Genomic DNA, 16,062 nt, shown 5'->3' with positions numbered 1-16,062 from the left:
TGAGAGGCCCCAACAAGGATCTCAGTAGTCAGCTAACTCTTGGATTCCAGCTGCCACAGACACAGCATGATTGAGCAGCCCCTCCTATTGCACTGCAAGGCTTCACCAGGGAGGGGTAGCAGCAGTCTCCCTAGGAAAGGATTTTATTTTATCTTGATTTTAGAATGTTTATAAAACATGAAGGAAGCCTGAGGTGGTCAGGGCGCCTCGTGGTAAGCAGTTAATATCACAAGAGATGTACACGAGGAGATACACACAATACTATATTCCCTAAAGGTGCAGACTTCAGTAGTGCGGTACAATGCCAGCTGCACAATACATGAGGGTTACCACAGAAGTCATAAATACCCCCAGTGAGATCTGCCGCCTCCAAGAGTGGACATGCCCTGGGTTAAAGGTTACTTTTTTGGAAACTGATAATGAGGGGGGCAGTTGCAGCATCCAAGGAACCAGGTAATAGTGTTGAAAGATCCAAAATGGATCAGGACATTGTCATTTCCTTTATTTTAAGTGCATGAATACTTTAAGTGAATTCTGAAGTAGGGTTTTACTTTTATTTTGCACTGCTGTCTTTAGTTTTTACGCAGCGTGTGTAATTGCTTGTAAAAGTGTACCACTTATAGAGTATACCACTCTAACTATCTAGACCATTTGGTGGGGGGTATGACCTATATTGTCTACAACTTAGATAAACAATTACTTACAGTAGCAGTTAGTTAGTTACTTATTAACCACTTCACTGCGGCGGCTATTCCGCCGCAGTGCTAAGGGGGTGGGGCGGCCGCGCGGCGGGCGCATGCTGGTGACGGAACAGCTCCGTCACCAGCCGCGGTTGCGCTGTGCTCATGACGGAGCGGTTCCATCACAGCCCCGCCCGCTCAATGGAACGCTCAGCGCAGGCGCGGAATCCGCGGCGCGCAGGCGTGCCGAGCGGGCCGTGACGGAACCGCTCCGTCATCAGCACAGCGCGACCGCAGCTGATGACGGAGTGGTTCCGTCACCAGCAGGGGAGGGGTTAACTTAACTAGTTCACTCCACTCTATAGTTGTCATACATGATATAGATGAAGCAATTACAGGCAAGGCATATCACCTTCACAAGTGAGGTCCCGCTTCTACCCAGGTGAGCTCTAACTCTATGAGTTAATGGGTTATATCAAAGATTTATAAAGAATTGAGACCAGACTACTAAATGATGACAACAAGAATTCCTAACAGTGATAATTAACAAAAATAGTAGTAACTTCAGCAACAGGGAGCCACTCGTAACTTACAAAATCCTCAAGTCCTAAAAAAAGGACTCAAAGTCCGCAGGGGACATGCTTAGGTTAGAAGTTCACGGTTAAGCAAAACAAGGCCTGAAAGATGATGCTGACGACTGATGTTCTTTGTTCTATATCTAAAATATGGATCAATTTTTATACGCGGGTGGGTAAATGGGGCCAGTGTGGGCTATTGCTTAGAACATCCTGAAGTGAGTTGATGTTGCTTTCACCACATCTGCCCCACCAAATGTGATTCATTGATAGTGTAAATTAAGCCAACCTCAATAAATCACACAGCCCTGGAGAAGAGGATTAGGGGTCTGATCAACGGATGGTAAAAGGGAATTGGGGAAAGGTTTAACAAAGACCAACACTACACAAGGACAGCATTCTTCTGTGCAATGAGCAGCACATCATTCGTCATCAGTCATTTGTGGAAGAAAACAAAGCAACGAGTATGACACAGTACAGTTAAATGCATTGCAAATAGTCCTTCTGGTCCCGAGACCCAAGTTATCAGACATCTAAATAGTCTGTTTCTAGGTTATGAGTGAACCCACCCACTCTGTTCTCCAAATAAGATTGTGAAAAGAAAAATTATACTGTATTGAAAAATTGAGGGGTGCAGCTGCATTCTCCTCAGGAATGTTCATCACTCTTGGATGCCTATCTGGACTGGTCCGGTAGGTAAGGAGGGATGTTGAGTTCTTTTGTTCATGCAGGAGACTAGAAAGCCTGTGGATTGTAAAACAGAAACTGTATTTTAGAGCCAAGGAGAAGAACCGAAGGAACGTAAATTTCACGAGAGGCAAAAAATACAAAAGGAGGACTCCGTTTCATTAATGCCACCAGTACAACACACAACCACACACACCATTTCACAAATCAACACACCTCTCTCCATTCCACATAGCTCAAAAGTAGGCCTCAGTCTCATGCTTCTAGCTGTTGATACGGTAGTCCCACTGCTTTCAACCTGAGGTCTTCCATCTCCCTCCTGATTACGAGTAACTTAGTCCCAGACTAGTCATGACCCAAGCAAGATAGACCGCTGCTGAAGAATAAGTAGAGAAACAGAATTGCAGTATTTTGAGTAGGTTTTTGTTTGTTAACTGAAGTGACCTTTTCTGCTCTCTAATGAACCAGAAAGAAGGAGAGCAACCTGCAAGTAAATCTGGCTGAGTGTAAAAGAGTCTATCACCTCCAGGGCAAAAATGATTGCCCATCATTCAGGACCCAAACATTGCAAATCATCTCAAGCAAGTTCCCAAATTACAGTTCAATTCCCTCCCTCACTGTCTGCCATCACATGAATCATCAATCACTCACAATCACTTGATAACCAGATCAATTAGTACAATAGTTACCCGTTCAAATCCAAGCACAGTGGTAGGTACACTATAGCCCCTTTGATGCAAGCGACAGATTGGAATTTGGCAGTCTTGTAAATCAACAGATCTGGGGCAGCCTTCTTAGGTGATGACAAACTAAAAGGAGCATAGCAGTAGGCCATTCAGGTCAATACATTTTCGCTAAGTAAGTTTGTAAAGGCCAATCACCTCCAGAGTCTGCCACCACAAGTCACCAATCATAGTTACTCGCACAATCACTCACTCACCATTGCAATATTTGTAGTTACCTCTTCCAGTCAAGCACATGTAGGTTAGGTAGTAGGTATTCTTTTTTGACACAGGCAACCCATCGGAATTTGGTATTGGCACTCGTGTAATTCAACAATCTTCTGGGGCAGTCCTACTAATGCAAAAAAAAAAAAAAAGTAATGTTCCACTAGCTACTATTTGTTTTTGTTTTGCAAAGATTAAACAAGTAATTATTAAAACGGTCTATGGGGCACCTGAATACTCAGTCCTGGAAGTAGAGTTAAAACTCAGGTGGTTCACCAAGAAGTTAGTCGTCTAACACACTTGATTCTGACCAATCATCATCCTCCTTTGTCTCCTATGCTGTTTCAGTAATGGTGTAATTGTGTGGTATGAAATTTGGTTAATTTTGAACATAGTCAATCTCTCCTTGTTTTGAGGCGAGAGCGACTTGTCCTTCTCACTTTAACAAGTGCACACACTGGCTACAGGACAAGCCAGATACTTTATTGCCAGCCTGTTGAGCTCTGGTTATTGGCACATCTTTCCATACCAATACATCAATGGGTTTTGATTCACATAGGCCTCTTTTGGATCTTCCAGATACTCCTGGAACATCCTATGGATGGTCACAGGTGCTGCCACTTGCTCAACAACCTTTGCCATCGCCTCTGCGCTAGATTTAAGCCCTGCCGATGGAAGCCAATAGAATGCAGAGGTTGGTTCTGGTTTGTATGTTGATGGTGTGTTGTTGGCTTTTGTAAGACAAGACTGCCCTCTCCAGAAGTTGAAGGTAGCCACACTGAACTGTGGGGTTGGGCTCTGAGTTCTTCCAGGTTTCTGGCTTGTTAAATAATCCACCTCTTGTATTTTGAAACATCCCTTCCAGAAAAATTTATGGAAGTGTGTAACATTTTTTGTACCATGGTTAAAATAGTGTGGTATAGATGTACTCTTTGCACGTGATGATGTCATGTTGCAGTCGTGTATTACAAGTCAAGCAAATGATTAATTTCTCAACCAAGGTATGCAATTCTGTGTTTTCATTCACACTTGTAGGGGTGAACCTTTCAGACACATTTACCTGGTCCTATAGCAGATGCAACAGGAGAACTTGGCCCATCGTCCTGTCCTACTTGCTAACTTCCCATGTGAAAATCTCTGCATCCATGGTCAGTTATCCCACCTGTTTGTACTGCTCAAACAGACGTTGCAGCATGTATTAGGTGGAGTTCCAGCGTGTTGGCATCTCCTATGTCAGGGTTTTCACTGTATCTCTATTAGTACGCTGAATAATCCGCAACTGCTTCTAGGCTTTAAAAACATGGCTGAAAGGAGTGCATATTCTTCTGCAGGTGGTCAGTATGTTGCTGACTTTGTCTTTGAGAAACTCTTTCACTATCAGGTTGATGCAATGGGCCAATTATAGGACCTTGAAATAGCCTCCATCTGACCATGTTATTGCCACTGTCCGTCGCAAGAAATACGATTCTGAGACCTCTGAGTCACAGACATTCATACACCTTGCTGTTAAATTCGTCCAAGATGTTTACAGCTGAATGTGATTTCACCATGGTAAACATGGCCACTGTTGCATGCCACTGAATGCTCTTAAAACTTTCTTCAGGGTCAAGACCTGAAGATATGTTTTGCTTTACCGCCACAAAAGAGATCCAGCGTGCAGTGATGCACATTTAATCAGTTGCCTGACAACTTCTCCAAGTCTATCTTCATGTGGTTAGTGTGAACAACACTTTGGTGCAAAGGTGTCCAACCAACTGCAGCACACTGTGATGCAGCGCTGGAACAAAAACTCTGGCAAAATAGGTCTGACTTAGAATTTGTGGCAGGCGTCTGCCTGAAATGGAAGGTACTAAGAATCTCACTATTTCCTCAAAGGAAAAAGAGAAGTCCTGCGCTAACATCCTTGCCAGCTTCCCATTTTACAAATGGGTGGTTCCACTCATAAGGCCCCTCCTGCCTAAACATGCCTTTAACAGAAGGCTGGATTTTCTTCTTTTCTAGGGCCACTGACACCCACCGTCTTTTGAGAAGTAGATGATGGTAGACACAATGTGCGTTGTGGCAGGGCAGTCACGGTATGCTGTGGTATCTGCATTTCACTCTGAGTCCTCTTGTGCCATTGTGAAGTCGTTAAGGTGGGTGATTCTGCTGGCGCACTGCTGAAGACAGGGATGCTTTGTATGACAATGTCAACCGCTTCTTCCTCTTTATCACCGCCCATGAGATTGGACTTATAGTTGATGTTCCTTGGCTTTCCTCACCACGACCACGTTCACCAATTTATTTAAGATACACCTCCCACTGGATGGCATGGTATTTTTTCATAAGGCTTATTTGGGCTCCAGTACCATAATGTGAACCAGGCTTACCTCGACGAACATGTGTGTTGCAAATGCTGCATACTGCAATGTGCTCACCCTGTGTGCTTACTGTAAAAAACTACATGGGGGAAAAGTAATTATTACTGTGCCACTGCCAATGCCTGAAGAAGAACTGGAAGTATGTGGGAGTTTCATCTATTGCCTCTCTGTTTCAAATGCTTCTTCTGAGGTAGAGGCTGGTGCAGGGCTAAGCTGCGGCTTTGCAAATATTGGAGCTGGTGGTGCTATCTGTGTCACATACCTCAGAGCAGGCTGAATACCAATATCGGACTCCTCTGTGTCACTTCCCTCAAAGACTGCTTCGTCATCCTCCTTATCATCCCCTTCCATAAGTCTAGGGCTTCCTGGAACTTTTCTGTTTCCTTGCCTCTCCTGTTGTCTCATGGATTCTGTCAGTGTCCACTCCATGTCCCTATAGTCCTCATCAGAAATGGTGCTTGAAGAAGATAGTGGAGAAGTACCCTTCCGTTTCCTTGCTGGAGACCTGGGAGCCAATAATTCTAAAAGAGGAGATTCTAACTTGAAAGGAAGCTCGCCCTACTGTTCTGTTCCATCAGGAAAATGTACTATTTCTGGCTGCGGCTGCTGTCCATGCTCTGTTTCCTGAAACGATGAGGTACTACTTTGCAAAAAGTCTAATTCAGTCTCACTGCTTGTCTGCGTCGCCATGATTGCAGTGGCCGCCTCACAGACATGTTCTTAAGCTTAGGTTGAGGTGCTGCTGTTGATGCAAGAGTGCTACTCTCAGCTTGCTCCCGGGACGCTGGAGCTTTAGGCACTCAATGTGGTGGTCTAAAAAAGATTTAGGGTGGCATGCTTCTGACGGGAAGCTACTTCATCTCACAGACTACTTTCTTGAAAGCATCTTTCTTCGGCGCCATCTTTCTGCTCTCCATTGCCAGTTGCACTAAGCTGCACAAGCTGAAGAGATTAAAAGACTGATGAGTGAGTGCACAGGCCTTCTGTTTGGCAGTACTGCGGGTGATGTCTCTTCTTCTGTGCACCTAAAAGCAAACAAGCACAAAATCATTTAGTGTGGAACGTTGCATGGCATTGTTTGCAATTTGGATTAGTACAGACAAAGGGAATATCAGTGTGGTTGTTTACTTAGGTAATAAATAATAATTACTTTAAAGTCATACCTCAACACCATAACATACAATTTAATTTCCCATCACAATAACACACAATATACAGAATGATAGAGCTCTTTACTTTATGTCCACCATATATTCTAAAGGAGAAACCTGTGGGACTCAGGGAACTGCATGGGTAAATGGAATACTAATCTTTTCATAAAATAGAGGTTAGTGTGTGCCTCTGGCAGGCAATGTGGTCTGGGGGAAATATAATAATCATTACACAAATGAATGCTGCTGACGTGTTTCAAAGTACACCGCAGCCAAGGTGCCCAGGACTAAATGTAATTACATATCTAAAATATTAAATGCTGTTGCGCGGCTGTGCGCCTATGGTGGATGGATGGATGATGTGTCGACCGAGGCAAAATGGGGAGATAAAATATAAATGTTTTTTTTTTCATTTTTTAACTAATTACAAATAAAAAAAAGGTAAAAAACTGAAACAATTCTAACTAAAAAAATCTAAATGAAAAAATAACATTAAAAATGTGAATGTCAATAAATGAAATAAAATAAACAAAAAAAATTAAATATAAAAAAGAAATACTTCAGATTCTAAAAACATTACAATTAAAAAATTGAAAAGAAATAAGTTACAATAAAAAAAATCTGTAATTTACGAGGTTTGTTTATATGGGAGGATATAAAAAAAGCAAAAAATGCATGTCATATATAATCACTGTTCATCAAAATCATAATAATATACATGCTACCATGATCCTCAAGCAGATTATTAACCTGAAATCTCATCTAACCATGCAAGCCTATGGCTAAAAAAGCACAATAGATGGATACACAAAATGGATGCCAGCCAGTGCCACATGTCACAATAACAGCAACCAGAATGGAAGCATGACCATAACAAAGAACACATGCAGGCCTATGACTAACGCACACTGGCTGCCTACACAAAATGGCCACCAGCCACATGGTCACAACAACTATCAACAAGGAGGAATGGCCGCAACAAAGAAATTATGCAGTCCTACGGTAAAAGCACCTTGGCTACCAACCCCAAATGGCCGCCAACCGCGTGGACAAAACAAAAATAACCAGCAAAGAGGCATGGTCACAACAAAGAAGACATCCATACCTATGGCAACAGCACACTGGCTGCCTACAAAATGGCCACCAGCCACATGGTCAAATAAGCAGGAGGCATGGAAAACAAAGAATACATACAGGCCTTTGGACACCGACTATACAAAAGAATGGCGACATGGCATGGGTAACAAAGGCAAAATGGTGGACTGTGGCAAACACACTCACACACTGACTAGACAAAGGAGGTCTGGTAACACAGGAGAAAACAGTATTGACTAATCCATGCCAAAAACGAAAATTAACTGGGCTAAACCTCCTGCAAAGGCATCAAATTTATCACCCCACCTATACACTGTTTGCAAAAACGAAAAATTTGAAATATCACCAAAAACATTTTGTCATTTAATCCAAAGCCATCCATGGCATAAATGATGTTTCAATACAACAGCCACCACAGAAACAGTTGTTTTATGCACCCATGACTAGTCTTGGAGCTACTGGCTGGAAGGCCCATTGGCAGACTAGGCCACATACTGAATTAAATGAACATTGAACATTTATTTTAAAAAAAACATGGTGAGAATGTGCTAAACTGTCCGACATTTTTCCTTTACAAAACAAGAAAAAGGACATGCAAAAAAATACCTAGGCCCCTACTTAAACTGCAGGACATCCACCACAATAAATCGAATAAAAGCACAAATAAATCCTGGTGCATGCCCCCAATAAAAAAAGTTGGAAAAAAATGTTTTACAAATAAAGGCTTCTTCCACAAAAAACAAAAAACCCAAAAAAATTCAAAGGCCCATTGGAGAAGAAAATCCACTTGAAAAGGCTCTCGACTGCTTCTGGAGCACATAATCTGCTAGAGTGGTATGTACGCAATCAGCACTACATTGGCGCCGTTGCAGCCGGAAGCCATGCAAGTTAGCGTAAAGTATTGCACAAGCTTACTAGTGGACAGTGATTATCATGGCGCCGTCAAATTTGCGCCTGGGAAGGCGGAATTCAGCAACTCTGCTATCCACCACAGAACACTGAGTACCCAAATTCCACAAACTTAACGAGAAAAGTGGAGTTTACTGCCCGGGCTAGTGCTTTGTAGCAGTTACAAAATTGTCTTAGAGTCTCATTGCACAAATGGGTGTCATTTCTGATGTTTCCCCTCATCTTTGCTTGATTTTGCTCGTGAGAAATTGTCACTCACCGGCATTGAAATGTCACTCATAATTACACAAAATTGAAAAATGTCCTAGCTTTTGTAACAGAAAGTTTCAATTCTATTAAGGACACTCATGCAAGGATTAGGCTATTCTTTCTTCTTTCATTTTAACAGCAGCCATTTACAATAACAAACAGAAACAAAGACCTCATTTCCAATGAAGCTTGGAAAAAACCAGCAAGCCTGTTTTACAGTCTCTTATCTAATCAGGCGCCTCCTTGCACAATAACTGATGATGACTCCTGCTGGACTTCTCTTTCTTCCTGCGATCAAGGCAAATGCGCCCGTTTCTTAATCCTGCTTCGAGGGGTAGGGAGTCCCTTCACTATCAGAGGGTGTGGATTGCCCGCTGGATCGTTCAGGAGATGAGGAAGCGGGAATAGACGCATTGGAGAAGCCCAAGAAAGTTCCATCGGAACTGGAAACCATTCTTGCGCTCTACAGACCTGGGTGATCACCACCAGATCCACCTTCTGCTGGCGGGTCTGGGTCGTCAACCGCATTATCATCCCGAAGGGGGAAAGGCATAACCCTGTTCCGGGTACCAATCCTGAAGGAACGAGTCGGTGGCTGTCACCTACAGGTCCAGTCTCCAGCTGAAGTACCTGGGAAGCTGGTGGTCGAAGCGAGGCGCAAACATGTTGACGGGCAAGGGTTTCCACTGATCCGAAAAGGACTAGAACATCGGCGAAAATAGTTCCCATAAGCTCAACTCTCGAAGATGGCGGGATTGCCAGTCTGCCACCTGGTTGGCCACCCTCAAGAGATGCTCTGCCGTCACTGAAACCTGATGTGACAGACAATATTCCTAGTAGTCCTTGGCGAGGTCTGCCAGGGCCTCAGCGAGGTCTTCCTGGGCCTTGGAGCGAGTCCCCCCAGGTGGTTTATGTAGCGAGCAGCTGCCACGTTGTCCATTTTCAGAGGGACGAAAGACGGGACTCTGCCCCTGGTCCAACATCAAAACGCGAAGGGGCCTGCAAGTCCCTTGCTCACTTGGTCACTGGATTCAAGATAGCCTGGCTGATGAGGATCATGAATCCGAAACCGGTCCCAGGATGCTTGTTTCCGGTCCATGGAAGACATGGCTTGGCAGTCCGGGCTGAACTGCTCCCATGAGGCACAGGGTCAGACTGATTTGCATATAGCCATGTCTGAAATGGGGTGGCTGAGTGGGCTAAAGAATGGTGGTGGATTAAACCCAGATCAGTTGACTGGGGGTGAGTGTTTGATTTGCTCAAGCGCTCCGTCCATCATCCCCTTTTGTTTCGCTTTGCAATCCGCTCCAGGCAGCTGATGTAAAGTGATCGCTCTGCAGCGGACCAACCTTCTCATGTGGTGAATTCACCACAGCGGGCCCTCCAGCCCAACCAGCTGGTATCCCACTCGATCACAAGGTCCGGTAGGGATCCGAAGATGGCCCGACCACGGATCCCAATAATTGGAGGAGAAGCACTGCCACCTGCAAATGTTGCGACAAGACCTGAGGATATTGATGCATCAACAGCATGTACCCAGATACACTATCATCATGATGCCCTGTGATCTCAACCTCTCCACGACCGGGTGAAAGATCTTGGTGAAGCACCTCAGCAACAACGACAGCCCAAAAGGAAGCAAGGTGAACTCGAAAGTTAGGTCCTGCCACAGAAACTGGAGGAAACGGCTGTGGGGTAGTAAGATGGGGATTGTAAGGTAAGCATCCTTGAGGTCCAAGCGGACCATCCAATCGGTGGGGCACAGAAGGTCGAGGAGAAGGTGAATACCCTCTATCTTGAAGTGGCAGTACACCAACCACTCAAACTCTCTGAGGTTTATCACCGGACGTTGACCTCCGTCCTGCTTATGTACCAGGAAAAGATTGCTTAAAAAGCCCATGGGATGAGGAGAGGCAAGGGGAGATCGCTCGTTTGTCAAGGAGTTCCATCACCTCTTGTTGTATTAGGGTTGCCTTCCTGTCGGAAAAATGGATTGGAGTTGGGGAGGAAACCTGAACAGGGGAGCCATAAAACTCTATGTGTAATCCCTGCACCGTTTGGAGCACCCAAGCGTCGATAGTTAGGGCCCGCCAACTGTCGAGGAACTGCATTAATATGCCCCCCCAAGCAGCAACATGAGATAATAAAAGAACGCACAGTGGGAGGGGGGAGCGCCTCCGCCTCATGCTAAGTTGCGTTGTAAATCTGTGCTTCACTGTAGATTGGGCTTTGTCTAAGGAGTTGAAAGTAGAGACCAATTTGATCAGCTCCTTAACAAACATGTCCCCAATCGACCTGCTTCTGAGGTGGCTAGCTCCCCTAGCTTAGGGTCCAGCTTGATGAGAAGCGACCTGCACCTCTCTGTAGAGATGGCACAATTCACGTTACCTAAGAAAATGATGGCTCTTTGGGCCCAACTACAGAGAACATCTGGCTGGTTTAGGACCCCCGAGGCGTTGACGTCCTCCGCCATGTCAAAGATCTTTACGAAGGGCCCTGTGACATCCAATTGTTTGTCTTGGCATTGCTGCCATGACCTATTGGTGCCCTTTTTCAAATCTTTAATATATTTAGTAAGAAAAGTTGCAATCTTCGCGTCTATTTCCGAAACCACTTTACCATCGAGGGATGGGCGAGGGCATTCCGCTCTAAGGCGTGAGCAGACCTCCTGATCTAGGGGTTTCCGCAACCGACTCGCAACACACTTGGCAACCTTCTCGCAAGTGACCCACTCTGACGAACGATGGCGGTGAAGCTCCTCCGGGTCCAGGAGATTTGACTGTGCGTCGCCAGGACGATCAGTGGCCTGGGGTAGGGAGAGAGAGGGGCGCCAAGACCTGCCGTGGTCTGAATCACTGTCCGATACGACCTGGGAATTGTCAGAAGGTTGCAGGTAGGCAGCTGATCCATGAGCACCTAAGGGCGGGGGGTGTGGTGGGGCCTAACACAATGTAGTAGGGGCTTTGGTGTTCAGGAACACTTAGTTCAATCTGTCAAAAGCGTCTAGGTCCACCCCCTCGGGATGTGGATGCTTGTGGGGTTTCTCAGAGGGAAGCGGTAGCCAGCTCTGGAGGTTTAGGGGACAAATACCAGGGAAGTTCTTCTCTTGTGGGCAAGGGTTGAAGGCAGTTCTGTGCCAGGTCCATCAACCTCTTCTCCAAAAGTGTAACCGCCTGTTAGACTGCCCTGACAATGGAGGCATCCACTACGTCACAAACGTCGTCAGTGAGCAGGAAGTATTGAGGTTCCTCCTCCTCCTCATAATAGTCATCAAACTCCTCCATATTCCAGGGATTGCGAGGGAGCTGAAGGCTAGAGGTAGGTATCAGGTAAGTAGGGTAAGTAAGGTGGTGGCCACCCTTCAGTTAGGAGGGCTAATATGAACAAAATTGGACCTGCACTGAAAAGGGCAAATTGATTAGTGAAAGGATGTGAATGTCCATAGTCCATTACAAAACAATGTAGAGATATCTTCCCAAATGAAAAACGTTAGCCGGCGTTTTTGCTGCAGAAAACGGTTCCTTTATTCTTTTAATCCACGGAAAATTCTTTAAAATCATAGCACGCATTTGACAAGACAGCCAACGTGTTTCGTCCCTCTTGGGACTTCTTCAGGGCTTGATAAGTAAAAGACAAACCATATATTCCTTTGAGGATAATCCTTAAGTGAGCAAGCCAAAATAGTCATAAGACAAGTAAATGGGATATGTATCTCTCAACAACGTTTAGTGGCGTCCGGTTCAAAAGTCGAAAAAGAGGCTAATATGGTTGGGTGGAGCCCAAGGTCAAAGTCCCTAGAGCGGGAACCTACCCCAAACAAGGACTAGGATATGGGAGGGGGAGCCTGATTGTGTCAGAGGACCCCACACATGGGGACCTGTCCCACTGAACCTGCTCTTGGGGTAGGTTAAAGCACCCCCACATCCATTGCACTGGTCCTCAAGATTAGGTGGGGGAAAAGGAGGCCCAAGGCTCTACAGACACTGGTGAGTAATGGTCTATAAGACACTGCAGACAAATATGTCCTTATATCACACGGGCTGGAAACAGAAAAATATCCTGGGCCAGTCTGCACACAATCAGGCTGAAGAAACCTGAAACCGTACCCCAGAGGGGTGTTCTACACCAGGCTTGATTGGGATAATCAGCACGGAGTGGCAGACGCGGATGCTCAACGATGGCCATAACTGATGTGTCCTCCGTCTCGTACTGTAGAAAAGTGAAGCGTCTGACTGAAAGGCAGGAGGCGTGTCCTCTAGCGGCAGGCGGACTGCCACACATTCTCAAGCCGGCCTAGAGGAATTAATGGCGACCGCGTAGGAGCAACAAGCGTTACCGTGGCCGCATAGGAGAATCAAAAGCTCCGTGAACAGACACTCAGTGTTATTCAATAAATAATACATTTCATAATTAACACATGCGAACGAAACAATCGCAAGCAGTACTGAGGGAAGGTGAACACTTAATTGATGCAGGCTGCCGCAGCACAGAAAGAGGAAGTCCAGAAGGAGTCATCAACAGTTATTGTAGTCCAAATATGAATCCACCTCATAAGCACTGTAGCACACCAGAGTAAAGTCACTGTAAAAGTTACTTGAACAGTTATATCATTATCAATGCAACATATTCACAATTGTACTGCCCATTGAGAATGTGTACTATATGACACGGAAAACTCCACAAAGTGATCCAACCTTATTTCAAATGCACGCAGCAGCCGACACGCTTTTCGCCTGACAGCGCTTCAGCAAGGCTGCAAAAATCCTATATAAAAACATCATATTATATCCATCCATTTAATTTTCATCTGCATAAAATCACCTATATAACATAGAAATGTTCAACTCTACAAGGGCTCTAAAAACATCTGTGCGATGAACCACCACCAAGAATGACAATACAAGCCAGATACATTCATTTTGGGTCAACCCCTACGGGTTTTATCTCAAAGACACCGAAAGAGTGATGAAGACTAGTATCACAACCACCAAAGATCTTGTTAGTATAAAACTATTCGCCCCAATATGTGGGGTAAGGATATCTGATTGAATGTGCCCGAGAGAATAAACACAAGTTAGTTGATCTCAACCACAAAACCAGTGTGGTGACTAGATTGAATATAGCTCCTGTGTTTATTCAAAAAATTAGATAATCAATTCTCACCTTTCAGAATGAATAATTATTTCTTTGATATGATCAGTCAGTTTTTTGTGGAACATCGGTCTTTGTAAAAATCACTTCATTAGGATTCTGCCAGTCAATCCACATATAGGGAAATGTTCAAAATTCATACAAGGTTCATAAAAAGGAAGAAAGACCGCAAGTCTAGAGAAACGAGAAGCCTCACACAGCACATAGTATATGAATACCAAATCTTACCTAATATATAAAATGAAATATATGGTAATAGATCCAATCACCATCATTCTTAGTTTGTACGTTCCTATCAATTCTGAAGTAAGAGGGTAAAACCTCCTGGGACCATGGTAAGTCCTCACTGTTAAAAAAAGGAAAAATATGATACACTAGGTCATTTTCTTGTCCCAGCCTTGTATCCAATAAATCCATCAACGTACGAGTAGACAATTATCATAAACCTAGGACGTCCCCCCACAGGGGCCTGTTAAAATCCCATTTACTTTTTTGTTTCCCAATACGTACAAGTCAAAAAGTTCCAGCCCAATCACAACTATATCATGCGTCCCCAGCCTTGTTATCCTATTACGTTTGGACACGCAAAGTAGAACTGCTCCTTTGATGGTCTGGCCCAAAGAATATGGGCTCGACTACTTCCTTCAAAAAAGAAGTGAAAATGCTTCTGCTGCACAACTTACTTCAATAGTAGCCCTGAGGGACTCCACTTGACAATTTTCATGTGAGCACCTCCTGATCTCAAATGTACCTAACCAATTGTTACATTGTTTTAGTATTGCTTTTTGCTTATTCCTGACTGCTTTTTAACTGTGTATGTAGGACTTGTCTGCTAATTGTACAGCGTTGTGATACCCTCACGCGTCATGTTCGCACTAGATCAAACTCCTCAAATAAATAAAGTAGGGCTGATTGAAAACTAAAAATGCTAACTAAAATTATTATCATTTCAATGGCATATATTCAAGTATTATCTTGGTACTTGTTTAGCACTTTCCAAAAGTGCCACTTTGGGTGATCTGCTTGTATTACTTGTAATGCTTTTCATACCCCGGCAAGATTTTGAAGCACTCTGATTTGCACCTAGTCTCGAGTGTCCTTGGAGTACAGAGTTCAAAAGTTTTGTATGTATTCGCCTCTATGGCACACATGCGAGTCTGTGGAGGTTTGAATGCACAGGTGGAAGCATGGCCTGTATAATGTCGCTGCACTTAAATATAGAATACTAATTGCAAAGTGTTTCCTACCAACTCCCTTCACCCTTCTGACAAAGGCCTTTCACTTAATTTACTCCTTCTCTCATGGATTTCTTATTAAATAAGTTGCTATCTTGCTAGAGTCTTTGAGAAAGTGGATATGGTGTGGTGCACCAGGTCTGCCAGGAATGAACTGCAGAGGACCTAGTGTTATATGATGCACTGACTGCTCTCATGAACGACTGAATACCTCTCATCTCATCAATGCGGTGAGAGACAGTCATAAACGATCGACGCTGCTCTAGCCAGAGGGATCTGTGGGCACGGTAGTAAAATGTGAACATCCCATGTAGAATATCTGCTCCAGTATATGAAATGTCCTGTGTGGTCTCTATATTATATTCCCTCTGCCAGCAGTTCACATCAGCTAAAGACTATTCTCTTTCATCAGGTCGCCACCTGGGCTGTGCGCAGGTCTTCGATGGGATGGGACAGGAGTTTGCACACGCCTGGCAACTGGGTGACATCCATTTTAATGACGATGAACACTTTGTGCCTCCAGACATCGAGTATGGTATCAGTCTTCTAAAAGTGAGCGACTACCCATTAACATAATATTTTTGATCTGCTGCACGTGGAAAGTGGAAGGGCGGGGGTAGCAGGGTCAAAATGAGATGAATCACCTGACTAGCCTGGTGACCTACAAACATTCATATGTACACATAATTTGCAAACCCATCTATAACGCAACAGAGAACTTTACCAACAAGCACTGGCAAAGTCAATAGATCCGGCTTGAATGCACTAACACGTGCAGACTCAAACATGTGCAACTGCTGTTTCCTTATTAAAGACAGACTTGTTGGATCTGCCAATGCTTGCTGTTTTTGATAGGAAGGGAAAAGGTGCTGTGGATGGAAGCCAATTTCATACAGTTAGCAGATTAATTATTCCTGAACATGAACAGTACCTGCACTGTAGGGTAGCGTAAAATAACTTGTAAATTCAATTAGAGAAATGGTAGGTGGATCCCTGGCTGAACAGCTTATTGGGGGCAAAACT

General features: G+C 44.3%; 2 protein-coding genes across 20 annotated transcripts in view; one reads left to right on the top strand and one right to left on the bottom strand.

Annotated features, from left to right (window-relative positions):
• LOC144821568 (E3 ubiquitin-protein ligase TRIM39-like) overlaps nucleotides 1-16,062 on the bottom strand; it is a 1,056,022-nt gene that overhangs the window by 629,303 nt on the left and 410,657 nt on the right. The gene's annotated exons all lie outside the window — the stretch shown is intronic.
• LOC144821567 (matrix metalloproteinase-21-like) overlaps nucleotides 1-16,062 on the top strand; it is a 413,645-nt gene that overhangs the window by 160,842 nt on the left and 236,741 nt on the right. Inside the window, exon 4 of the mRNA XM_078678754.1 lies at nucleotides 15,452-15,591. Coding sequence (XP_078534880.1) covers nucleotides 15,452-15,591 — 140 coding nt within the window. The remainder of the gene's footprint in view (nucleotides 1-15,451; nucleotides 15,592-16,062) is intronic.

Source organism: Lissotriton helveticus, chromosome 2_2 (genome assembly GCF_964261635.1).
Source record: "Lissotriton helveticus chromosome 2_2, aLisHel1.1, whole genome shotgun sequence".
In the NCBI taxonomy this organism is placed as follows: Eukaryota; Metazoa; Chordata; class Amphibia; order Caudata; family Salamandridae; genus Lissotriton; species Lissotriton helveticus.
The sequence above is the reverse complement of the archived record's forward strand: the minus strand, read 5'-3'. Positions and strand labels throughout refer to the sequence as shown.